Source organism: Anguilla rostrata, chromosome 2, assembly GCF_018555375.3.
Source record: "Anguilla rostrata isolate EN2019 chromosome 2, ASM1855537v3, whole genome shotgun sequence".
Lineage (NCBI taxonomy): Eukaryota > Metazoa > Chordata > Actinopteri > Anguilliformes > Anguillidae > Anguilla > Anguilla rostrata.
In genome coordinates, this window is record NC_057934.1 from 14,674,920 (window position 1) to 14,702,091 (window position 27,172).

At 42.3% G+C, this 27,172-nt stretch overlaps 3 protein-coding genes across 5 annotated transcripts in view; 1 reads left to right on the forward strand and 2 right to left on the reverse strand.

Annotated features, from left to right (window-relative positions):
- Positions 1–27,172, reverse strand: part of uros (uroporphyrinogen III synthase) — an 82,599-nt gene continuing 55,427 nt past the window's right edge. The window contains exons 1-10 of one of the 3 annotated variants that reach the window (XM_064320726.1): positions 9,884–9,902; positions 8,586–8,669; positions 8,186–8,269; positions 7,837–7,933; positions 6,176–6,250; positions 4,504–4,578; positions 4,268–4,351; positions 3,962–4,047; positions 3,400–3,498; positions 1–610 (exon numbers count right to left, since the gene is read on the reverse strand). In XM_064320726.1, coding sequence (XP_064176796.1) covers positions 488–610; positions 3,400–3,498; positions 3,962–4,047; positions 4,268–4,351; positions 4,504–4,578; positions 6,176–6,250; positions 7,837–7,933; positions 8,186–8,269; positions 8,586–8,648 — 786 coding nt within the window. In that variant the 5' untranslated portion in view covers positions 8,649–8,669; positions 9,884–9,902 and the 3' untranslated portion in view covers positions 1–487. Of the gene's footprint in view, positions 611–3,399; positions 3,499–3,961; positions 4,048–4,267; positions 4,352–4,503; positions 4,579–6,175; positions 6,251–7,836; positions 7,934–8,185; positions 8,270–8,585; positions 8,670–9,214; positions 9,369–9,883; positions 9,903–27,172 lie in introns of those variants that run through there. The other 2 variants (XM_064320724.1, XM_064320725.1) reach the window with 2 other exon arrangements.
- On the forward strand, positions 9,589–14,185 carry bccip (BRCA2 and CDKN1A interacting protein). Its single transcript, XM_064320723.1, has 7 exons — positions 9,589–9,818; positions 10,609–10,683; positions 10,825–10,905; positions 11,090–11,176; positions 11,675–11,862; positions 12,817–12,985; positions 13,624–14,185. The coding sequence occupies exons 1-7, from the start codon at positions 9,630–9,632 to the stop codon at positions 13,792–13,794; spliced, it is 960 nt and encodes a 319-aa protein (XP_064176793.1). The 5' UTR covers positions 9,589–9,629; the 3' UTR covers positions 13,795–14,185.
- dhx32a (DEAH (Asp-Glu-Ala-His) box polypeptide 32a) lies at positions 14,854–26,616 on the reverse strand. Its single transcript, XM_064320719.1, has 11 exons — positions 25,964–26,616; positions 24,073–24,266; positions 22,845–23,229; positions 22,112–22,345; positions 21,610–21,703; positions 20,529–20,678; positions 18,253–18,444; positions 17,392–17,532; positions 16,886–17,076; positions 15,990–16,180; positions 14,854–15,479 (listed from the first exon to the last, which is right to left on the reverse strand). The coding sequence occupies exons 1-11, from the start codon at positions 26,231–26,233 to the stop codon at positions 15,284–15,286; spliced, it is 2,238 nt and encodes a 745-aa protein (XP_064176789.1). The 5' UTR covers positions 26,234–26,616; the 3' UTR covers positions 14,854–15,283.

Consider the following 27,172-nt stretch of genomic DNA (forward strand, 5'->3'; position numbering starts at 1 on the left):
TGAACTCAAACAAACCAGTGCAATTTATTGCATACGACTTACACAGGTTACAAAAATAAATATGGCTTAAAGGCTAAAAGGTATGTCCCTTTCCACAAAAATACAACTGACATATAAATTTGTGTCCATTATACAATGACATGCATTTCAAATAAAATTTCAATGATGAAAGAAAGCAGAAAGATTTTTTTAGTATGTCTCATTATACCATTCATTACATTCAGTGTGTGAAGTATCCATAAATCTAGCATTTGGAATATGTTTCTAGGACAGAGTAATAAAACATTTTTGACACACAAAGGGCAGTATGAAATCAAAACAAAACATTAAAAAATATAAAAATAATCAACAGGATAATCCACTGATAGGCATTTCAAGTAGTAATCAGTTACAAGGAGACACAGATGGAACTTAATTGGATGGCAGCATGACACATGACCCACAGCAGGGATATCAAAGGGGCGGATCCGGGAGACAGGAAGCATGGTCACTGCAAAGCTTGCGCGATCCTGGCAGCCAGGTCCTGGGCCGTGGGCTTCTCTGCTGAGCAGCTGACGCACAGTCCCTCTGCCACCATGGCATCTGCCGTGGTAGGTCCTATGGCTGCAAACTGTAAGACAAAAGGGTCTGGATCAGTCGCATTGATAACAGGCCTACGGCACCACACAAAACAGGCAACCTTTTCATAATGACATGTGTAAGCCAGCTGTGACTTTAGTAATTGCCACGAAATTTAAATATCCTTGTTCTTCTCATCGTTTTTCATTAAAGATTCACAAAAATGATAGCTGGAACATACTGCAGCCAGTCTTAGCCGGGCAGAGGGCTGTAGCAACAGCTGACACTTACTGCTTACGCGAAAAGGCGCAAATTATTATTCCTTTATGTTTCATTCCACTTGTTGGCAAAAATAAAAGCTAAATTTGAATGTACATCACCAGAACAAGGTTGTTTAAACAAAACCTTGCAAGTACACTGGATGTAATTTAGCGGGCATGCTATTCGGAAATGCAAACTGACTTTAAAATGGGCATTCGATCTTTAAAGGCTTTTGTGGGACACACTAGAGAAATTCATGATTGTGGCCGGGGTCAAAGCATGATTTCTGTTGTCATGGAAACAGTGTGAGTTGATGATGCATTTTTTGAGCATCACTACAATGAAACAAACACAGTCTTTCAGAATTGGTAATACTTCAAAGGCCATTACGATTTGAAAGGTTCGTACTTTCTGTGTCGTGCGAAAACCTTGTACCACCCAAAAATAGAATTCCCAGCAACAGCAAAAATAAATCAATAAATAAATAAATTCCCATTTACCACTGGCAGTTCTTTTGGTTATGCAACAATGACAGTAGATAAGGCTGAATGAGAACTTTCAGTACATCCTAGTATGCCAAAATGACAAAAGGAGACAAAAGAGACACACATAATTCAGACCTTTCAATCTCTCACATTTGTAGTGACAAATATCCTGTGGTGTTAATGTTTCTCAACAATAGTGAAAAAAATTAGTTTCTGTAATTGCCCTTGACTTAGCTGTAGATATATCTCAGAAGACTGATGAACCATCCCACTTCAATATACCACAGAATGTTCTGCCAAATAATTTTTGTTGCAACTCATACTCATTTTTATTTAATTTTAGCATTTGCTTTTGTTTCATTTTTCAATGCTGACAAGAACATATTGTTCACTTTTAGACAGTGCTCTGGAAAGACACTTCACAGATCTTACCCTTAAACACGACAACAAGCCCTCAAACCTTAGTATAATGTAGCAAATCCAATGTTAAGGTATTTAGGAGCTCGTGCAAAGTGGAACCAGTAAATCACATTGGCATAATATTCCAGAGTGACAAGCCTAAATCTACTTATGTGTGTATTTTTGACTTAATGTGTAAATAAATTACACAGAGTTGCACTGCATGTGACACACCTGCAACAAATAAAGATAGTGCCCTTCTCCCAAGAGAAGCCAGCAAACCCCTAAGACAGCACAATACTGAACAGCACAAAGCCATAAACAAAGTCATGCTTTATTCATAAAATAACTGGGCTTTCCTTCATACAACTAACAGCAAATCCCGGACAGGAGAAAACAATCTCTGGATGAAAATCGGCAATAAAACTGCACGTTGTCGTGTCACATTGTCACTTTTTACTGAGATGACAGCTGGGGCCACTCTCTTAGATGAGTCCGACACGCTCAAATTATTTGCGAACAAAAAGTGTACAATAGGTGTACGAGCTGGGGGGGGGGGGGATGAAAACGGGTCCTTTACGCTGGTTCTGATCGGCACTGTGACACCTTTTCCAGTGCCAGTTCACGTCTGTTGTACAATTACATCTTCACACCACAGAGATCTACTGTAGTAATGAATAATATAAATGTATTCTTTCCATGTTTGATTAAGTCACATCCGAATAGTGAACTGTAGCAAGGTTTATACCTTCATAACCTAGTAATATTTTACACAATCATTAAAACTCATTCGTCAGTTTGAGCTTAAAATTAGTTCATGAGCCCTCGCAGAAGCAAATATGTACTTTAAAATACATTAAAGAAATTTACAGTATTTTTCTCTGGGAATTTCCCTCAGTTCCCTTTAAGATCTCCATCCTGTCTCATCCTGCTTATGCCAAACATTGTTCTCCATGTTTATTAGTGTCATATGTTACATGAAGTAATACACTGAATTGATACTTAACTCAAAATCTCACCACCTCTCTGACAGGTGGCTTGCCCTGCGTGCAGTTCTCACAAGACTAGCGAACGGTCATTGATCTGGTTCAGGATTCTCATGCACTAATGAGTGTACTGTGACAAAAGCCAGAGAAAATAACACGACACATTTCTAAGGTTCTTGACACTCTTAAAGGCAAATTAAGTGTCCCCATAGCACAGTGACAATCCTGCTATGGGTCTATATGGACCCGCTGGTGATTCCACACAGTATCACCAGATGAGAATGGTGGAGGAAGAGCTAATATCTGTCAGTATAGCACCCATTCTGAGTAGATTTAGGGCAAGGGAGCATAATAGTGTGCACACACACAACACTGATTGAGAACTCATGGATATATCTTCTGAACCAGCACAATGATCCTGCATGAATCTCTGTTCTGTCAACTTTGGTTCTGACAGAACACTCATGTATTTCGTCTTTAGACCAAAAAGCCCTGTCAATGAACAGTGTCAGATATATGTGTTGTATATAACACAAGTGCACTGTCCTCTGAACTAAATGAGACAGCACGGGGTTAAACATGGTTATGTTTCGTACGAAATGTCTTCACAGTCTAACAGTAGCGCACCGGTATTCGTCAAACATGTGTAAGCAGTCCATGTTGACCTTGAAAAAGGCAACATGCTGCTGAAGGGCGAAAGCAGACTGTACCTTTATCTCATTCAGCTTCTCCCCTGCCAGTCTCCGCACAACCTCCAAGCAAAATTTTACTCCAGAAGGACTGAAGAAGGCAATGCTAGCTGGAACGCCCTGCATATATATGAAAAACCAAAATCTTGCTTTTATATCAAAATAAATTAAGAAGACAGAAAACTACAGACACACTATAGAAACTAATATTGTGTTATACGTGACTTCCGCACACAGTTACATACAGCTATTAGTAATAGAATTAATTAGAGAATATAATGCCACTCAAAATGAATTAAGTGGCGTTTAATGTAAAAAAAAATAAAAAAAACTGAAATTTGTTAAAGTGTTACAGAGCCTTGTCTCTTTTAGCGTGACACATATTTTGTGTAGAGACGCGATGCAGGGCAGAGTGTTTTCTCTTTGGGGAGATGTGTGAAAGATATTTGACATCTGGAGCGTTTGTGAGACACGTGTGAATGGCTTTGACAGTGAGGACAGAAACACGATACGTACTGTCAGCTCCGCTAACACACCTGTCTGTCTCCCGGAACCCTTGATAATCCTGATTAGGACAGTCTACCTGCTCGGAGAAATAGTCCGTCAGGTTCTTCTCCAGGTCTGGATGCTCAGCTGTTTGATAGACTGTCAAAGTTTCCAGCGGCACTCCTAGAAAAACAAAAAAACAAACAAACAAAAAACTGTTTCACTGAATTCAAAATTAGTTCTGCATGCTGAAGGGTTTTCTTCCACTGTTTCCACCGGCTTTTAGAATGTGTTAACAACATTGTCAGTGTCGTTTATATACTGAGAAGTAGAGAGAAAACTTCCAAAACAAAAAGAGCACTAATATTTACAGTAAGATAGTAATATTACCGTAAATCATTACCATTTTCTCTCAGGGCTGTGGGCAGGACTTCCCTTTTAATCGATCCGCAAGGAAAGAACAGCGGCAAAATACTGGTGTCTTCCCCTGCATTAACAGTGTTATTAGTTTTACGAATGTATAAAGTAAGTTCACTGGTACCAAATAAAGAAATCTTGTTTAAAGTCTGAAGGAATGTCCGTTATTCTTATGATTTGTACATAAGCGGCCGTTCTCAAATAACGAACACGTTTACTTACTTTCGAGGATAAAGCGTGAAAGTACATCTGCATTTCCAGTTTCCTCACCCTGTGGAATCAGGCCCAGCTCTTGCACTAGACAAAAAAATATATATAAATGTGAACAATACAACACATCAAACATCACCTGCATGTCTACAAGTGCCCCTCCAAATGTGATGCGAACAAAACAAACACAACTGCTTTGATTGTTTGACTCGATGGAGTTTGAAAGGGAGCGTGAGTTATTGACAGGTAAACAAAACCAGCCTCTGTTTACATGAGACCTTACTGTACTCCAACATTACAGCCACCAACAAACAAAAATAAATCCTTTTTCTATGCGAGGCTTTTTCTGAGCGAGATGAACAATAGTAAAATAAAAAAGTCATATCAGTTCGCGCAAATTGAGATTAAGTTTCTATCTAATTTGTGCGTCCCATGTGTGAAATTACTCTAATTAACAACCCCTGTTAGCGTACAATGTGGAGGCTTCACATTAAAATATCTCAACCAGCAGGACTTCATATTAAGGCCTCGCTTCCATATAACTTCACGGCCTCATTTTTATGTTGTTAATTTCACAGAATTTGTAAGTGTGGAAATTGATGAAACTCAGGCAGCATTAACCATGTAGTAGACTACATTGGGGTAGTTTTTTAGCCGCACTTGCGCAGTCAGGTACCGTAAGCACAGTGACAGAAGCACCGTCGCTAGCCTCAAACGCGGAGATAAGCAGAGGGATTAACCTGCGATTAGCGCAAACCTGTGGGGATGATTCATTACCCCTTTATGCGTCACACTTGCATTTATTTACCAGGCGTTCGACACAGCGCTAACAGGCTACCGCCTCACATTTGAAATTATGGAGCATTTGAGGAATTTGGAAAAGGGTTTTTTTGGCACTGTGAAACCAGCAGCAGGAGGATTAGACAGGCACAAAGGGGGCTGGGAAGGAGAGGCCCCCGCCTGCCGCCCCTGGCACGACAAGCGACAAGTTTCTGGTGCTCTTTTTTTTTTTTTTTGACAGTAAACTGTCACTTGTGGAAAACCAATTTCCAGCTGAACCGTGGCAAGTGATAATCACATTGACACATTTATGCAGGATGCAGGTGCCTGTCACAGAAAGGGCTTCTTCAATTAGCAGCTCATCAGCTAATGTGTTAAAGAGACAGGCACCAGGGACCTACACTGCCACTGCCAGGCCTAGCAAGAGAACTGGAGCGGAACACTGATAGCACCAGTGATACACGCAACTTGACGATTCCCTCTGTGGTAATCCGTGTACCAGACTCTTATCATAAACAGTGAATGTACACAGGGCCCTGACATCTGACTGAACACATGTCCGTGTTTAATAACTAGTGAATTGCGTTTGGCAAATTACAAAAGAACATTTATTATATCAGGATGTATATAACATTCATGAGGAACTAATTTACTATATTCACCTGTTCACCGCTGTAGAGTGAGGCACTGCAATGCAAGCCCATTTAAACCCATTTATGTCAAGTGTATATTTGTTTACACGTTTTATAGATATTTTTTGCCACAGTATTAGACTTGAAAGGGATTTTAAAGCCCGCAGTGAATAAAGATTTAATTTGCCATTTTAAAACGCCGTTTAAAGAGCGCTTGAGAGGAATGGATGTTTTCAAAATGGAACAAATGAAATAAAGCAAGAACAACCCACCCAAGGCTGCTGTAGCTTTCCCCACAACATAGATGGATTTTTCATTCCATTTGTCCTTTACAGTGTTGATCCACACTGCAAGACACAAAAAGAGCAACAAATATAACAATGCAACACAAAAAAGGGTTCCACAGAACCAAATATCTCTGTATTACATCGATTTCATTTTGAACTAAGCATGTCAGTTTTGTTTATTTTGCTTTCAGTTCCACAACAATAAAACGAGATTGACGGTGAACCTGATAAGAGATATTCGGCAAGGAACTACCGTATGATTAAATGGCTGTCAAGAAATAATTTGCCCGACTGTTTGGATATATTTCCATTATTGTCCTTGTTTTCACAAAGCCTGCAGTGAAATGGAACCACAATTAGCTGACATACATTTACATACATACATATGCATTATTGCAGATTCCCAATGGTAGATTAGAGATAACGTGTCAGAGCCTACACAATGTAACACCTGCTTAGATCACCGGAACTGTTGACAGAACATTCTATTTCCATTAAACCGCAAAGTAGAAGGCTGGTGTTTGGTGTAATGAGGCGGTATTAGTAAACCGGCAAAACAAAACATTTCAAAGCCACACAGAAACACGGCACAATTACCTCTTAATGTCTTTAAAAAACTGTTCTGCTTCCCCCCCCCATTTAGTTTGCCTTTATTTAGTCAGGTGGCGGTCAGAAAACAATGCTGTGAATATCCCAGGTGTTCGTTTGTAAAAAGAAGATGCCATTATAAAAACCTTTGCGGGCGTTAGATGTCATTATCGTGCGAGGTATACAGCTCTACTGGGCATACTTTGAGAGGAATTCAATGGCAGTGACAGCACTAATGGGTAAAGTGAAATTTTACATCAACACAAATGACAGTGTTGAGAAAGCAGAAACAAATGCCATCATAAAATCCATAAACACAGAAGGCATACAAATATGAAGAGGACAGTGATTATAACTGAAGCTAATTTATATCATCTGTAAATGGTGAGGATCACTAAAATCACCATAAGCATGACAAAATGTTGAATGGACAAAGAAAACCTCTCTCGAAATGCACTGTAAATGACTTTATTTCTGAAGCCCATCCTCACTAATTCAAAACTGGTTATATTTGAAAAAATGACAAAAATGTTTAATGAAAACCATACTGCAGCACAGAACTGATGCCACTGATAAGCGTCCCAGTTAACCCGCTTTTATGAAAGATTTTAGGAAAGTAAAATCTGCTAGCTGTGGTTAATGCTGACATCTATAGGATGTTCACAGCCAATGCAATGTTACACTATCTAACCTTCTGGGAAGCTTGCAGATCTGCAAGAAAGATGGTCATGTGTCATATTAGATGCCATGTGAACAGTGAACATGTCTTGTGTGCTCTTTCACAAATTCAGGCAGACTACCAAAACATCTGAACCACCATTGGAGACAGCTAATCACCCAAGGGACTTCTTACCCTCCGGTTCATTGAGTTCTATTTGCTAGCATTTATGATGTTGATGAGTTATGGAGTTCCTGTGTATTCTCTTGGCACTTTGAGCATAGAAATGGCAGGAAGAGATTCAGCGTAGGGTCCAGCATCTTGAGACTAGAATCCTTGGCTACCTGCTGACTTTCATTTATTCACTGAACACTAATCCTGTCATGAGACAGCTGCTCACCTTCCCTTCTGTTATTCCCTTCCAGACACATTCTGACGGCCTCCACTGCTCTTGGACTGGTAAAGATAAGCCCTCCATGTTTTTCAGGCTGAAAAAGCTGAGAGAAAACAATAGTCTATAGTACAACAACAAAAATAAAAATAAAGAAAAAACCACTACTACTACTACTACTACTAATAATAATAATAATAGTAATAATGATAATAACGAAAAGAAGAAAAAGAAGAAGCCTCATCATCATCATGTTTTCAGTAATAGTCATTATTAATAACAGTAATAGACTAACATTGAGTGACACTGTAAATGTGTTTCATTATTCACAATTATACATGGAGAAAGGTATATTTACCCTGTCTGACAGTGCATTTAAGGACACAAATTTAAAAGACAAAACCGGAATCAACGTAGGTTTGTGTCCATATGATGTCACCTCCTAAAATGCAAAAAGAAAAAAACAACAGGAATTCAGTAAATACTAAAATAATAACATTACAACCATTTGGAAAATAAATAAATGTACGTAGTGCATTTCTCAGTCTGACTTTAAACGTTTTCATTCAGAAATATGTGTTTTTAAATGAAGGGGGAAATTAAGTTTAAATGTGACTGGAATCTTATTAAATACAGTATATATCGTATATAGTTGACATAGGGACATACATGTTGAGCACAGCAGAAGATATACAACCGATATCGATATAGATTTGTTTTAAACATAGTAAACCATACGCTGTGTTATTTGAATCTACCTTCATATAAGGATCAGGACCAGAATCTCCGTCTCGCGGCTCTTTAAGCAACAGCACGTTCATCTTGCCAGCAGATTCAATGCCCTACGTTGAAGGGAGTATTATTAGGAATTAGTTTAAGTGTATAGAAAAATAAAATATAAACCCAAATGCACGCAAGAGGTATTGGGGCAAAACTGAGGAGAATAATCGTTTGAAAGCACGAGACACGCCCAATGACAGTGTAATCTTCTGATAGCAGAACGGATGGTTATGTTTGACTTCAACTCAAGCCAAGCTACAGTATTATTTGACGCCTGTGTTATCACTAATGCATGCGAGTCGACTTCTCCTCGGATCTGGATATAAGAAATGTACTTTGCTAGTACACGTGGAGCTATTAAGCAACATTAACTATCTAGTCTGTAACAGCAGCTAGACATAAGGAGTTTTATTTGATGGCTAGTTGCATAACAGCAAATAGCTATTCAGCGAACAGTCAAGCTAGCTACAATACCAACAGCAGCAAGCTAGGCTAACTAACGAGTACGCTCGACAACGTGGTAGTTTTGTTCTCTGCATTAAAACGAGTGTTTTCTTTTATGTACCACAATAAAATTGTAATCTGAATTGGGAGAGGGCTAACATACTTGTTCGAAATGTTCTTGCCATTCTTTCAAAACAGGACAGCTGTTTCAACAGTAACATTTTGCCGTCCTGCTACTAAACTCGGAAGTAAATAAAGGGGAGTGTTGTCTTAAAACGGACACCAACATGAAAAAAAGCATCTTATACACACCATATGAATTACACACATTTAGTATTAATTAAAGTTTGTATTTTGACCGTAGCATCCATAATTTATTTAGTAATGCGTTGACTTTTATGTGGATAACGACCAAAAATCACACCCACATATCTATAAAATTGGTTTGTTCAATATGAGGAGACATTATGGCTCAAAACAGGAGCCATTTAAAATGGGAACCCCACTATGGTTTGAGCCAATATGGCAGATTCAGTTTCACAGTTTCATTGACTTGTCCTTTCTGCAGAACACTGCACATGACCCTTGACTTTTTTAGTCGCGTCTGTCTCGTGGTTGGCAGCATGGCATCTTCAGCTAAAAAGCGAGCTGTTGGAGTTGGTGAGAATCCCGATAACAGGGAAGATGAGAGCTCGAGTGAAGGGTCACAGAATGATAGCGATTCTGGAGAAGAGGACAGCAATGACTCTGATGAAGAGATTAATGAGGTCGGTTTCCTGCAGTGTAGCTGCATGTCGGTTTCCAGGGCCTACCTGGCTATGTTGCTATTTACTTCGCTAACACGATAGCTAGGTAGCAGGTTCTAGCGTTGAAGATTGGCTAGCTAGCACGCTGCACGCTTGAGATAGTTCGTTCATATTGAGCAAGCAAGCTAATACAATTGCTAGCTAGCTAAACGTTTATTTTGGTAGTCTAGCTAATAAGTTACGTGCTAGCTAATTAATTTTGCCTGCTAACTACTAGTTAACAGTTGTAATACTGTTGTCTCTGCCTCATAAGCTCAAATTCGATGTATTGGTCAATTGTTAATAAGAAGCTGGCTAGGTTAATTTGGCTAGTTTATGGTTAGCATGTTAGCAAGCTAAGGGGAACAGTTATCTGAACGTAAGTAGTTCAACGGGTAGCGTTTTTCAACTGTTAAGTATCGTTAGCCTAGTTGGTTTATTAAAATTTTTGATGGTTAACTTTCGCATTAGACTATATATATATTAAGTTAAAAGTGTGTGGGTTAACGTAGTCTAAATCACTTGTCACCTAATCTATCTCGCTAGCAGTCCACTAACTGTCAAGTAAATATCAGGGATTGTCTTGTAGAATTACTTTGGCTGTTGCAGTGACTTCATAAGCGTCAGGCAAAAAGTGCATGAATGTAGCTAGCTATTGAATGTGACAACTGGTTATTTCAAATTTTCCCGGACATATGGACCTTAATAACTGGATTTAATGTGAAGTGTTTTGATGTTGGCTAGTTTCACAGCTGCATTTGTGTCATTTCAGGAGGTCACTGTCGATTTCGAGGCGCATACCATCTCCGACAACGATCACAATGGGATTAAGAAACTGTTGCAACAGGTAAGAGTTATTTTCGGAGTTGTGTGGCAGAGTGCTGTATCTAGTAAGCTGTTTGAATTCCAATTCTTGCCGTTAAAATGAGAATATATTTGAAGTTAAGGAAATGTACATTTTCACACTGCATTTTGTTTACTCTTACAGCTGTTCTTGAAAGCCCATGTAAATATGTCAGAATTGACAGACATCATCATCCAGCAGAATCACATTGGAAGTGTGATCAGGGTAAGGAACACACGGAGCCTCCCGTTGCAATAGGAAAGGACTTAAACTGTTCAAGACCAGGCTTACCCTTGTGCGGGATCATGTCAACACTGCAGGCAAAATGATGAACTAAAACCATTGATGTGGTGTCGTTGATTTTGATTGGCACAAATTTTGTAATGAACTGTTACATTTCCCTCTCCAGCAAGCCGAGGTACCAGAGGACAGTGACGAGGAGGATCCGGACGAAGTCTTTGGGTTCATAAGCCTGCTGAACCTAACGGAGAGAAAGGTAGAGTAAACTGAATAAGGAGAATACCTTAAGTACCAGTGAACTTTTTAAATAAGACTTTCATTTAATGCTATAGAACTAAAATTCTCCTCTCAGGAGATGAATCTGAAGAGGGAAGTATATAACTGGTTTTACAGGTGTAACTGTTTTATGGACGAACACCTGTTACAGTATGTGATGTCGCCCCCTAGAGTCAGATCAGGAGTACTGCCTGTTTCCTTTTGGGCGTGGATTTTTGGCATCACACTATAATCAAACAGCTTGGTGTGCTATTTGTATACCAGTGGACATAGTTCTAACCTGTACCAACCTGTCCCAGTTAGAACAGATTCATTTTCAAATACATATTGACCAATGTAGGTTACTTGCTTTTTACTGCAAGAATCAATTGGCTGCTCAACCTAAGCGAATATTGTTGTGTAAATCACTACTGGGTTTTGGTGAATAGTTGTCCGGGCTCTTTTAAAGGGAGCTTCCTGTTTGTGTGTGTGCATGCAGGGAGTCCAGTGCGTGGAGCAGGTGAAAGACCTGATCCTGAGCCAGTGTGCGAAGTGCTGCCCACACAGCGTGGCAGAGCAACTGGAGAAGACACTGAACGACACCAGCAAGCCTGTGGGACTGCTCCTGAGTGAGCGCTTCATCAATGTGCCCCCCCAGATCGCTCTGCCCCTGCACAAACAGCTCCTGTGAGTCCCCCCCCCTCCCCCCTAGTTACACAGTGTCAGCCCTTTGGGGCTGTCTATTCATTTCACTGCGCACTGCATTATAGAGGTTTAGGGCTGTGGAACCAGGGCATTCTGGGTAAAAGACTGCTTCTGAATCATGGAGCTCAAAGTAGTTTATGAACATTTCCAGGGGGTTTTAGAGATGGGCTAGATTCTGAGGTGACAACTTTATCCAGCGGAATGTTTCATGCGTCCTCTCACTGTTTTGCAATGTACCCTGAAACCAGTCAAGCCAATGGTGCACAAGTGCCGACTTTTGGAGGTGCATTTATGTCTCTCCTTTTGTGGCTCTGGTTACATTACTGTGGATTTCCTGGACATTGAATTATCTGCTCTAGACTGGAGAATTAAATAATGCTTTTACTTTATGGCGCTGCATTCATAGTTTTGTGTCTAGCCAATGCAATTTGAACAATCCCCAAAAGTCCATTGTAAGGGAAGAATTGAAATGATACAATAAGGCTTTAAACTTTTATTCATGAATATGTGCCAAAACTATTTTCTGTGGTGGTATGCAGCGAAGAGTTATATAATTATCTGATTAAACAGTAATTCTTAGCTATTTGTAGGGCAGTAAACAAACAAACGAGAGGGAAAGCACAGGCCGCCCCTCTCGGTTCGTTACTCTGTATGTGGTAGTGTTGTGCGTGAGGCGAGTCGCGTCCTTAATGAATTCGTGTCAGCAACGCGGCGCTAATGTGGTCACATGGTCTCCGTAATGCCTCCGCGGAATGCTCTGCCACGGAACTGGGGCACCTCGCGCCAGATGGACCGCCTTGCTACAGAGTCCAAAACCTCCTGTCGGTCAAATCCCTGTAATGCAGAGCGAATATGCAGCGCTCATCCCCGGCATTAAGAACCCCCCCCCCCATCCCACGCGCTGTGAGTGAGCTTTCAGTGATGCGTCTGATCCAGGGAGGAGATGGCGGAGGCCCAGAGGACCAACAAGCCCAGCGGGAGGTGCCACTACTGCCTCATGATCTGCAAGACCTGCAAGGAGGCCAAGAGGACCGTCCCGGGGAGGGGAGCGCCCCCGAACGAGGAGCTGATGTTCGCCAACGCGGAGGAGGAGTTTTTTTACGAGGTACGCGGACGCTGGGTGCCTGCTACTTCCTGTTTGTCTTTGCGAGTCACATGTTCACGGCATCGCTGCAGAGCTCACGTGATGCTTTAAGAAGTGCTTTCTGTATTCATTCCCCTCTGTGGTGCAACTAGGAATGGAGTTGTCTAAACTGAATACTGCTATCCCATTTCTGAAAATTAATATGGCAGGCAAATTGTACATTATTCAGTAACTCACAAAATGGGAACTGTTGGAAGAATTGATCATGACACTAGACTTGAGGAATAGTGAAGTAGTTGAACAATGCCAGCAGCTGCCAGACTTTATAAAACTAAATAAATTTTTGTTTTGTTCAAAAGCAGATCTAGAGTTCTGTTAATGGGCAATACGTTACTCGGCGTTACTGGTTCTTTGTCAATCATTTGCCTATTGCACTTTACCTTAATGACACATTCCATTTAGAGACACCCTTTTCGGTCATTTCCAATTTGAATTTGGATTTGTTTCATAATTTCCCTCCAGCAAACACCTTTTTCCATTTTGAGAACCAACAGAAAATTTCCAATATCAGAATCTGAAAGTGACGCTATTTGATTACATTTCCATTGCCATTGTGAGGAACAACCAGTCACGGTTTCTGTTCCTGCCTCCCTTCGCAGCAAGCCGTGGTAAAATTCAACTACTCCGTTCAAGAGGAAGCAGACTCCTGCCTGGCCGGACGGTGGTCCTTCGACGACGTCCCGATGAAACCGTACCGCACGGTCGTGCTCATCCCTATGGACCGGATGGGCGCGATTATGGACAAACTCAAAGAATACTTGACCGTGTGAATGGGAAGCATTGCTCACCTGTTTAGGGTTTGAGCACTTTTCATGACCACCATTTTGTGGATACCCTCGGGTTACTGTGTAAACCAAGGAGAAGTGTTGGGACATTGTCTTGTAGCTTACAGAGCCTTATCCTTAATGTTGGGTAACACATTTATCCTAGACAGAGGGTGAGGTAATTAAAAGAATTTAATGTTTTCATTTTAAGCTATAGTTAAGGGAAAAGGCACTATGCAAGTTGGATTGAAGGTCTCCCTTGGGAAAGTATCCTGTAACCGATCTTTTGAGTAAGTCATTCAAAAATATTTGTACTCCGAATCAAGAAATGATATGGCACATGTCAACATATGTAATGTATGGAATGTGTTATTAAAATACATTTGTGGTAATGGAATTTCCACAGTTTGCCCTTTCTTTCATAACATCTGTCCCAACATTGGAAAAAGTGTGAAAGCACGACTTTTGATGTTCCAATCAAAGATGCACATACACTACATGGACAAAACTATGTGGACATTTGACATCTAACATCTCATCCAAAATTATGGACATTAATTGAGCTGGTCCACCCTTTGCTGCTATAACAACCTCCACTCTTCTGGGAAGGCTTTATACTAGATGTTGGAGCATTGCTGCAGGGATTTGCTTCCATTCAGCCAGAAGAGCATTAGTGAGGTCGGGCACTGATTTGGTGATTAGGCTTGGCTTGCAGTTGGCTTTCCAATTGATCCGAAAGGTTTTGGATGGGGTTGAGGTCAGGGCTCTCTGCAGGCCAGTCAAGTTCTTCTACACCAATCTTGACAAAACCAGTTCTATATGGACCTAGTTGTGTGCACCTAGTTGGGAGCACTGTCATGCTGAAACAGGAAAGGGCCTTCCCTACACTACTGCCATAAAGCTGGAAGCACATAATAGTCTAAAATGTTATTGCATTAAGATTTGCCTTCACTGGAACTAAAGGGCCTAGCCCAAACCATGTAAAACAGACCAAGGTGTATCCAGATACTTTTGGTCATATAGTGTAGTTCTTAAAATATTTTTCTTCATATATTTCCAGACAGATTAAACATGAAATAATTTAATTTTTCCACTATTAACATATTCCATATATTGTACAAGCATAACAAATTAACAAAATGAATGTTTTACGGAAGTGTTTTGTTCATAAATCCCCAATTTCATCACTAAATGCTCAGGATTCATTGTGCTGTATCCTTACTTGTTATGGACAGTGACAAGACACTTGACAAATATGACTGCCGTTGTTATAAGCATGTGTGTGTTTCTCAACTATAAACATCTGAACAAAGTATTAATTGACATATTCATGCATATCTCTCCTAGACTGTGATTCTGAGACATTTACATATACAGTGCAGTCTGTCTGGCAGCTGGCCTAAGCATTTCTATATTGCCAGTCCGTAAGTCCAGTGGTTGTAGAGACTGGATCAAGTGCAGAGTAGCTGCTATGAAGTGTTCCTGTTGCCTGTGTTCACTGTACAACACACCTCTCGTAAGACTGGTTTGCTGTGCAGTCTTTGTGAGGTTCACTGCTGAGCGTCTGTGTCTTCTGTTTTTTGTCGTTGCGGTGTGTCGACCCGGCACCGTCCAGGATGTGCTGCAGTATGTCTTTGCTCTCACTAGGGGGCAGGTTGTAGAAAAAGTACTGTGGAGCCATCTGGATGAACCTAAAAAACAAGCAGAACTATGAATGGTTTTAAAAGTATGCCGGTCTGTGTTTCTATGGTGGGAAGGGGGGACATTTTGGCAGAATCAAGAGTTTCCCAGACACAAACAAAGATGCATTGTTTGTAACATTCCAGTCGCTTGCAAGCCACAAACCTCTCTGCGTTAATGGCCATTACGATAAAACACTTTCTCTGGCACACGAAACCGCAAATCTCTTCTTGTACTGTCATTTATAATCTTCTTTTGCCCAGTTATAATAAGGGATTACACGTTTCCCAGCAAATCATGTTTGAATTTGCGTGTCAAAAAACATTTGCATCTTCCAAACTGACGGATTATAAATGGCACGCACTTGCTTCCCAGAGTACAATGAAAATAGTTTGTAGATAACTAACTGATAACTGAGTAAACCTGTTTCTGGCAAGTCATAAGAGTTGCTTTCAGAGTCCACACCTGTATCACTGTTCTAAAAGCGGAAACCAAAATGAGGAAACGGGATATGGACTTACACCTCGGGGGATATTTGGGACACGGTGCGGATGCAGTTGTTCTCCGAGAGGGTGTATTCGTGGAAGAGCACCCACTCCGGTAGGCCCAGCTTGTGCGCCCTGGTCCCGTAGCTGGACCAGGGGTGGACCTGAGCCACGTGCTTGTGTGTCAGCATGAAGTAATTACCCGACCCGTCCACATCTCTGGCGATCTGATAAGAGAGATGACAGAGAGGCTCAGTGAGAAGAATGGCGGTGGGGCGGGGGGGTCTGGAGGATTAGGACTGTATGGCAGAACAGTGACAGGTGCAGAGTGCTGACTGTGCCTTGATGCCTGCATGAGGGACATCCACAAGGACATTAAAAAGTAGTGCACACATAGTGTACAGTACAATAGAGTATAGACGAAAGAGGAGCCACTTCAACAATACATGTGGATCAAGGCTGCACTAGTTGAATTCACTACCCACAAAGCTCAAATTTAATAAGTGTATTTTTTATAACGTATTTACATTGCAAATTTGACATTCATAGAATAAACTGTCAATGCGTCTCATGTATAGTCAAGTTTCTTGTGTGAAGCTGCAATTGTAATAGCAGTTATTGCTGTTCATGTTAATAAACACATGGAATATTGGTTTTTGTAAGCATTTATTAAATAATTTTCATTATGTAAGTAAGCTGAAATAACAGTTACACATACTTCTGTTTAGAATGTACTGTGTATGCCTTTTTGTATTTGTAGCTACAAGTTACTAACTAAGAACACAGACAGTGAACAGCAGTCTCTCTCCAACTAACTTCTACATCTGCAGGAAAGTTTTGAGAGTTGGTTATACAGGTTGCCAGAAGAATAACCTTTCACTGATGAAAGCAGTTTTTTAGAGCATTTTCCACTTCTGTGAAACACCACCCACCTGCATGAAGTACCCCGCCAGCAGAGCTCTCTTGATGTTGAGGGTGTTGGCCTTCGTGCCAAAGGCCGGCTCTGAAATGGGAAGCTCCAGCCTCCTCAGGATGTCTGTCAGCTCCGACCTGATGGCATCAGCTGTCTGCAGAGCTGAGTAACTCAGGAAGTAGTCCTGGCACCATTTCTCAAGACTGAAGTCTGCCGGAACAGTATTGAAGAAAACTTGAGTATCACTAGAAATTGGTCCATGGTTGAAGGACCACTGAAAAAGAGAATCACTAGAAAGTTATAGTCAAATAGAAAGTATGGTGTCTACACAGTGGACAAGGAAATGTTGGATGGTTTAATGATAATATTCACTTGCTCACAGTTATAGATAGCAGCTTACAGATATTACGCTTCTACATGGGTTTAAGAAGCAGGTAACTTAGCCAATCTCTAAAAGTGCACGGCTCTGTCTGGGATCTGAACCAACAACCATCTCCTGCTCTGCACAGCCACACCATGACTCACATGGCTCGCGCTGGCTCTGTTTGAAGGCGTTGTAGATGTTCACCAGGGTGAAATGGTCCCCCTCCGGGTGCTGGAACTTCATGTGACACTGCTGTGCCTCTTGCCTCATGCCAACAGGTGGCTGTAGGAAACAGCTGGGCCCTGAAATAGGCAAGCATGACAGCAGGGTTAGATATGTATAATATGCCACGTGACCAAGCGCCTTATCCCCCACAGCTTCTGTCCTAATCGCCATTCATTAGCCATAGAGGGCCAGTGCCAGGCAGCCGAACGCTGAAACAATTATAATGAGCAAATGCTATTGTATAACCTTCCCTGACATCAAATGACCAGACAGCATTTAATAGAGTACAGATTTGAATACTGCAACTCAGTACTGTGCACTGAACTTTTCCCAATATTTTCCAAGTGCTAGTGCTGAGAAAGTGAGGCTTGAAACTGTGTGAAAGCTTTGAGACTATCCATGGCTTCATAATGGGTGGAGCTGCTAGAAATGCTGTCAATCACAGACTTGTAAACCAATCAAAACTCTCCATAAGAAAACACGGTGATTGGTCCTAATTAAGAAATCAACAGCAAAAGATAGCTCCACTCATTTTAAAGCTCACTCTCCCAATTGCTTAGCTTGCACTGAAGCTTAGTGCTGCAGGTAAGGATGAGAGATGGATTAAAAAACGATCCCTCAGCAAAGTGTTCTCAAACTCAAGGGATTATCACTACTGTGAACAGACAGGAGCATTTTGCTTTATATTGTGAGCAATGAAAAAACATTTTGAGAAATTATATGGGCATCACGAAAGCCTTAATGAACAGGCGGTATATCCTGTGATGCCTGGTGAGGTTGTGAAAGAGACGGTGCACCTGTCAACATGGCCGCCATGGTCACCACCTCGTTGACACAGTCGTACTCGCAGGCCGCCAGCAGAGCCTTGGCCATCTGCGGGTCCAGGGGGAACTCGGACATGATGATTCCGATCTCGGACAAATTCCCGTCGTCGTCTAAGGCCGCGAGGTAGTCCAGCTCTTCCAAGGCCTGCATCAGGCCTTCGGGATCTACAGGGAGTGTGACAATCGTGCCCAATGAGAGGTCTCTATGGTTACATTATACATATGCACGGCCACCAGTGTGTCTCCACCATGTGACACTGCAGGGATTTAAACTTTCTATTTCAGTGGCTATCCTCCAAGGGTCCCCATAGGCTCTCCAACCACAGCCAAGTGACTCCTTCTTACAAATGAGTGCCTGAGACATTCAATAAAGTCAGAAAGGAGGACCGAAGTACCACGCAAGAACACAAGGGGAGACAAACTGGTGGCCCTATGCACATATGACACAAAGGCATCTAGCTATAAAGCAGTGTTACCCATAGATAACTCTCATTGTATTGTGGCTATCACCTTGAATCCACAAGCAATCCAAAACTATTATTGGGTGAGTTAAAAGGCAGTATTTATCTGCCTTTCAATGAAGGCAAATACAGTCACACTTCAGACCTTGGTTTGATATGTCCATATTTTTGCAAAACCGCCATCATGGTGTCTCTGATTGCCAAGGTAGCCACAATTAACACATTGAATTTCCCAAAAACATGCCAATGTGTGACACTTACAGGTAAAGGGATGATATGGATAAGAATACTATCTTTGGGAAATAACATATAACCCAATGGATTGCTTTTCAATTTGGTTTTACAGCATTAAAATACAAATCAACCTGACTGATAAGTCTAACAAGCATGGAACTTGGTTGTGGCTTATCCCTGATGTACTTGTTTACTGCTTAGAGGCCTGTTGGTTAAGTCTTGGAAATCTCATTTGTATTTGAAAAATTCAACTGTGCCTTTCTCTGTTGACTTTTTAAAAACATTATTATCCCTTAGACCCAGTCTTGTAACACATTTATGTAACACTTACAAAATTACACGTGTATAATGCAAAGCAGAGCAAACTAAGCACTTCAGAAAGCATAAAACAGTGCAGGAACAAATTATTTTTACGCCGCACTTTTTTACAGTGTTCAAGCAATGCACGCATGTAACATTGGCTAATGCACAATTACACCTGCATCAGGACAAATAAGCAATCCAAACACAGCCATGTCTTAGGCCCTCAACATTGTGCGATAAACACTGCTGTGCATACGTTCAGCAGGTATGCTTTCTGAATTTACTGTGCTGAACCTACAGCAATGCTAACCTCAATCTCTCCAGCAGGGTTCCATACAAGTGCTGCCTGGGCATCTTTTAGAGACAACACCAAATATAAACACAAACTGAGAGGCATGTCCAGTTGTACACAAAGGTGCAGGGTAAAGAGTAATCAGGTGATGATTAGGTAGAATTTTGTGTGTTAATAAATGACAAGGTACTCTCCTCCAAATCTAATGATCACCAAGGACACTGGCTACCTGGGGAAGCGTTGAAGTGGAGTGGCCTTTACAGTGGTCCCAGCAGGAGAGACCTTTTAAACTGAAATCATTCCACATTCCTGCCCGTCCCGGGATCTAAGCTTTTCGCTTCCTGCCGATTGTGCCAGGGGGCCTGACGAGGCACATTCTCTAATCGCTAACGAGCTCCGGCCTTTCATGCCCCCTTCTCGGGCCCAGTGAACAGGGGGGGGAGCCGGGAGAGGGGTAAAACTCGCGGGTTAGCGTTTCCCACAGAGGCGCCGGTCGCCTCGCCGACAATGGCTGCTGGTGGGGCGCTGTCAGCTCGGCTAAAGCATGGCTCACCGACCCCAAACAGCGCAGGGCCAGGGCCATCTGTACTGTTTACTGCAGCCAAATAAAGCCTCTCTCACCCCGCCTCCGGCTCCCTGCCACAGTCTGAAAAGTGGATATGGCCTTTAAAAGACATAAAGTAAAATAAGTAGCTAATGCCTGTATTACTACTGTTACTTTGACCATTTCCTCATGAATAATAATAATAATAATAATAATAATAATAATAATAAAATTCTTATTCTTATATCTTTCACACCTTTCAGATTGGATAGGATCTATCTCAGGAACAGTAACTTTAATTTAATACTTAAATAGAACACCTATATGAGTACTGCCATTTGTTGAAATATCTGCCGTGGTATTTGGCAGATGTTTTAACGTGTTCCATTGATCTGCAGACTTTGCAGCCTCTCACCTGGCCTGTCGATGAAGTCGCAGTGTCCCAGGCCAGCGATCTCCATCCGCTTCAGGAAGAGCACGGTGGGGGTGATGTTGGACTCGTGGATCTGAGGAGGAGTGTTGCTAGGCAACTGCATCTCCTCCGAGTACAAGCAGAAACACTTGCCTAGAGGGACCGACAGAATACAGATTGATGCACAGTGCGACCTGCAGTGTTTCTGATCCTCAGTGTGTCAATCATTCTAGGGTTGCACAATGTATCTAATGGTGGTTTTTTTAAGTGTAATTATAATCACTGCCATACTGTGCATTGGTAATCTGATTGGCTGTCTTATCTTTTTTTTTTTTTTAACAAATTGTATGTGTATGTCCAATTCTCTTCATAATTTGGAATGGCCAATTGTCACCCCAATCATGTTCATGGAGCAACCCACTGCACCGAACACATAGGCATCCGAATTCAGTACAGATCCACGGCTTTCCTTCAAAACATGGGGCTCTGCTACCTGTTTCTCCTGATGCACCACAGCCACAGCCCAATTCACACAGAGCAGAATCAAAGGAAGACCACACATATGCAGCTAACATGCAGGCTATGGCCGCCCAATCACCCAGCAATACCCCGGACAATGCAATCTCAATTTGGCACAATCTGGAGTCAAGCCCAGAGCAGTTAACTACTGTATCAGAGGTGATTATACACGCTAATATGATTTAGCCAGTTGCTGAGACTAAGAAAAAAAATTAAGCAAGTAACTGTGATTCAAACCTGTCCCAATGAAATCTGATGGGATTGGCTGATAGAATCCAGTCAGCATCAAGTTTGCTCAGTCAAAGGAAACAAACAAGAATACCAGCAGGAATTCAAACCCAAAGTACTAGGCCAATTAATATTACGAGAACTGGACTGCCTGTTCCATGCAAGATTATGAACAGCTGTTCCAGTTCTAACTGAGTGCAGTAGTCTTCTGGTCCAAATTCAAGATTTAAAACCCAATTACGTTTGGCTGAATACATTATATTAATTAGTCACAGTGACTGATGTTCGTATCTTCTTGGTGCAAGTGAGGCTATGACTCTGTGGGGGTTTACGCTACCTGTTGAGCCTGTGAGCTGCTTTCTGATCTCGGCCCGACTTTTGCTGATGGGCCGAACCACAACAGAGTTCGCCCTTATCCGAGGATTGTAGACCTACAGTGGAAGAATGAAATAAGTACCTTCTCTCAAACAAATATTTACATAATTTTGACCCATCAAGTACCCACTAAGCTCAGTCCCAGAACATCTGAAGAAACGCCCATGCGACACATTCAAAACCATGGAGAAAACAACGGGCATCTCATTATGCTTTTCTCACATCTTTGAATTTACGCATGGCGAACCAGCTGTACCCTGCACAAGGCAATGCCACCAAATTTCCAATGTGCTCCCCCACCAGCCTAATTAAAGTGGCCCCAAATCCATGCAGGTCCTCTGGCCTACATGTGACAATGCAACAACCATGTAACCAGTAGAAATATACAGTGTAACACTATAAAACACTTTGCCCACATTTTGTATCGCCCAATTTGATATGGGTGTGATTGCTGTGTTACTTACGTATCTCTCCTCGACCCCTACATCTATGACAAAGTTAACAGTGTCCACAGCCCAGAACATGTCCTCTCCCCGGCTGGAGGTGAGAAAGACCCTCCTGGTCTTGCCCTGCTCCTCCCCCAGTAGTGGTACCCCCCTGCCCTGCGCGGGACAAAGGGCTATGGGCAGGAGCTCTCCCAGCTCCGCGCTCAGGCCGGCCCCCTCCTGCCTCAGAACGTCGTGAGCGCAGTCGATCTCCTGCGTCAGGACGAATGCACAGTTAGCGCACAGCAACCACACAGCTAATACACCTGACTGACTTGCTCCATCTCACTCCGCTGTCACTTTTGATTTCACCAGCGGTGTTGGTTCTTCTGTTTACCAAAGGTGTCAAATTCCATCTAACTGAAGCTTGAAAAAACTAAAAACTGAAATTGTAAGAATTTGTGACAAGAAAGTACTGTACCAATTTCCCTGATTTACATTGCATTGAAATGGATATCACAATTAGAGCAGGAACGTGTAACAGATGTTAAATAATAACATGTATGTACTTTATATTCAGGTGGCTTGGTGCAAAATGGGAATCTGGTTGTAAAAAAATGATAATACACAACTTAATTTTACAGTTTTCTTTTTGGTTCTCATTTGCACCAAAGCAGTGCTCTATCTGGGACTTGACCATACTGCCTTCTGGTCACTTCAGTTCTTGTATAACTGTGTCACACCATTGGGCTGCACTATACAAAAGACCCACCTGCGCCGAGGCCAGGAAGACAATGATGTCCCCACGCTCTTTCGTGTGGTGGATCTCCAGGACCAGGCGCAGCGCGGAGTAGAAGTAGTCCCGGTGGCTGCTGTTGCTGTACACGACCTCGGCCGGGCAGGGGGCCTCCAGCCGGACGTGGGGAACGCCGCCGCCGCCGCCGCCGTAGTGGGCGAGCAGCCGGTCGGGCGCGGGCGACGCGGTCAGGACGACCACCCTCAGCTCGGGCCTCTGCAGCAGGATGCCCTTCAGCAGGCCCAGCAGCACGTCCGTGCTCACGGTCCGCTCGTGGGCCTGGTCGATGACGATCACGCCGTAGTGCTCCAGCAGCGGGTCCGACATCATCTCCCTGAGCAGGATGTCATCTGTGCAGTACCTATCATTCACATAGCAGCGGCTGTAATCATTCTCTCATTGTCTTCATGATTATTATAATTATTATTATTATGATTACTGTTGTTCTTGTCATTTATTACACAGGTTACTTAAAATGCATGTGAAAATCTGACAACAATAATCAATCTACAGCTGTGATCTAGATTACATTACAGTAAAATGCAAAATGAAGAAACAAAACACAACTGAACAGAAATTGCTTGGGAAAATACGTGTTTACATTCATGAGGTTGAACATGGCTATTTTCCATGCTATTTGCATATATAGTAAGAAATTAATATTAATGGCGATTGTGAATATTTTCTATTAAGATAACTGCGACTAAGGCCTGGTCCAGTCTCTGTTGACTTCATGCAGACCTTGTGCCTGACTGCATTGCCCCAGTGCAATTTCAGTAAGTAATTAGTCTGATCGGCTCTTCCGTCAGACAACCCCCCGCAACCCTTTTGTTCCGTCAGACAGAGCGTGTCTGCCCTCATTGTTATGCGCCCCGACTCTAGCCAACGGTAATGCAAAAGAGAGGCATGTGGGCAAGCGGGTCACATGGTCAGAGAACAGCTGCAGCTTTGCCACACTGTCGCTCACTATGTGTTCTTCAAACCAAGGGGGTCAGCATGTGCACATGCGTGTAACGAAATGAACCGTTTTTGTGTGTCGACGTGTGTTAAGAAGTGCATATTTGTACGTCTGTATGTGCATGAAAATTTACTAAGTGTGTACATCTTTATCTATTCATGTATGTGCAAGTGTTTGTGGGCTTGTTTTGCGTACGCGAGTGCTAATGAGCGTGTGCACACGCGTGTTGACGCGTCAGACGCGCACCTGAGCACGGTGTCGGTGGAGCAGCACGTCTCCAGGGGGATGCTGTAGCCCACTTCGTGGCCGATGTTGACGTCCATCTCGTCGGCCACGCGCAGGGCCAGGTCCACGGCCTGCTGCCGGTGGATCTGCGTGCACACCACCCCGCCGTGCTGGTACTGGAGCGAGAGGCAGAACTCTGCGCACCACTGGGGTATCTGCAGAACAGGAAGCGCCGCTGTTCAGTCTGGATATATACTGGAGCAATACAGGTTAAGTACCTTGCTCAAGGGTACAATGGCAGTGTCCTACCGGGCATCAAACCTGCGACCTTTAGGTTACAAGACCAACTCCTTAGCCATTATACTACACTGCCGCCCATTCGTTTTCTGAGTCAAACACAAACAATCACAGCTACTACCAGAAGCCTTTTAAATGATGATACATTTAAAGGATCCAATGTGGCAAGCTCACACTCAACAGACACAATAAGAGCAGAAAATACAGAGGAGGAGAAAAATAGACATAATCACAACAGATTAAACGCAGCCCTCTTGACGTGCCTACAAGCAAGACAGATCTCATAGTATTATATTCGCTGAGCAAAATTGCTTTGGCAGCAAATTACCGCTTTGGTGTATGCAGGCTTACCGGGGGGCGGGGGCTAAGACCCGTCTTACGCAGCCAACAGCTGGACCTTTTGTGCTGTCCAGCTGTCAGGCCTGAAGAGCCTGACCAATCGCAGGACATATCACCAGCATCTGCTGAGCTGGGCCCATTCAGACCATTACATCTGCGAGTCATCAAGGCCATGGGGGGAGGGGGTCTGACTGCCACACAGCGACACTTGCCCGACGCATTTGAAAAGTGCCATTTGAGGTGTTTACGTGAATCAAGAAATCTGATGAAGTGATCAACCAGTCTTGGTAAATAAGGGATTGGAGCAGGGGTGGCTTACTGGGTTTTCTGAACAATACATAGTTTTCATGGCTATATTCAGTTGGAAAAACCCTGCTTTCTTTCTCAATACTCATTGAATCAAAAAACTGACTGATTTTCTTCACAATTACCCAAGAAAAATGAATGAAAGATCAGGTGTTAACATCTACATGATGGTTCAATGGTCAAAAAACTAACTAAACACTGTTGTGCTTATGTTAGTTTACCACAGACCAAACATATTCTCTTAAGAGTTAAAAGTACTATATCCAAGCTCATTCCACACTGAAAAGTTTACTCCAAGCCACTGTAAATTCAAAATAGAAACAGAAGGGGTCAAAGAAAATATGTCACACTAGCTAGGGTTCACACATTCATAAGACTACTACCCTAGGGAGCGGTTTAAATATCTGATGTAAACTAATTTAGTTCGTGGTACCTATATTTAGGATCTCTCCAAACAGCTGACAGCACCAACTGGGTCAGTGACAGTGACATATGACACGAACAACAGGTTGCATTCCTTAAGTGTAAACTTTGCAGACATTGACATTAAGATATTTCATAAAGGCCATTGAGTTGGATTAAAGTTCCGCCCGTCTAAGCCCCGTTAACGTTCATGCCAATGAGATCTGGAACGAACAGAATGAGCATTACACTACATGTGTAACTTATACTGTCTATGTAACAAGTTCCTAAGAGTGTGGTTTTACGACTAATAAATAATTCATGCTTGCTTTCAGTTATTTGCAAGACGATAACCTTTCCGGTGGCATACATTATGACCAGACAAACACTGGTATCCAAATAACATGTTCAGAAACCGTACCAAAGAGGCTTGGTTATAGTAATTCGTTTTAAAATAAAAAAACGTTCAGAACGTCCGAGGAAACTAGTTGTAACTGTCGCAAGTCTATGCCAGTAAATGGCACACAATTCCGTGTTCCGTGGTGTAAAGCAGCAATTAAAAACCCACCTGAGAAGTTTTTCCCGTTTTAACAGGGCCCGAAACTACAATTAGTTGGCTTTTCATCAAAGTATCCATAAATTCGCATCTGGCTTTCCAAACGTGGAGCGTCTTCCTCTCCTTTAGCAACTTGTAGTATCGTGAAGAGTACGGCAGTCCGTCGAACTGATTAAGTTCCAAATCATCGCCAAAGTCCAAGCCATCTTCTTGTCCTTCCTCGACATCTGAACACAATTCTTCTAAAACGCCTCCTTCTAATACGGCCCTGTTATCCCCCATAACAGCAACCCAGTTGGATGAGTTATTGTAGTTTTTTAATAATACCGCCACACAGAGCTGTCAACTCAAACCCACCGCAAAGCATAGCATAAGCAACAACAGCTATAATACGCATTAGATAAAACCCTTGTTCCCATCATAGATTTCAGGCAACCCGTCTAGTAACAGAAAGCTCTTTAGCAAACAGACTTTAACGATGAAGTACAGGCTGCATAAGCATTCATGTTGAGCTAAATAAAGAATAAAGAGTCTGGATGAAGAAAAAGTATCCACCGAAAACAGCTTGACTGTTTCACATCAAGAAAGGTCCCGAGTATATTTTTGTTGAACGGCAGAGCGCACTGTTGCGCCACCCTTGCCTTTGTCACATGTGTCTAAACTCCGAGTGCAAAGCAGAGACGAGGTCTGATAGTGATCACGTGGACACTTAATCCCCTTATAATAAAGAACAAGGGATGGGGCGAAAGAGACAAAGCACGATAAACAATTGGGTGCAGAGGCCTTTGTGTTGGTTGCAATTTACACAATGTTCGTCCATGCCAGAACTACAGAACTCCCGCGCTCTGTAAAAACAAGCAAACAAACAAACAAACAAAAAAAACATTTTAGTGTAGTTAAAAAGTTTACAGTAATTTCATTTCTGCCTGTATTGAGTCTCAAAATAGCGAAACACCTGAGAACGATGCAAGAGTAGGCCCAGTTTGAAAACAACACCGTGGTATGCCTGTTCTCAAAAGGATGTGTTAATATATTTTTGTTACCACTTTTGTGCTGCTTTCAACCCATGTGTGTCAAAGTTAGCTACTTGTTACAGTTTATGTAACGGTAGCTACTTTAGTTTAGCGATTAAATAACTGAAGAGAGCTAACATCAGCAGAAAGTGATATTGCCATACGTGGGATGCACATTATGCCCCAGCCCCACAAAAGCGGAGCACTT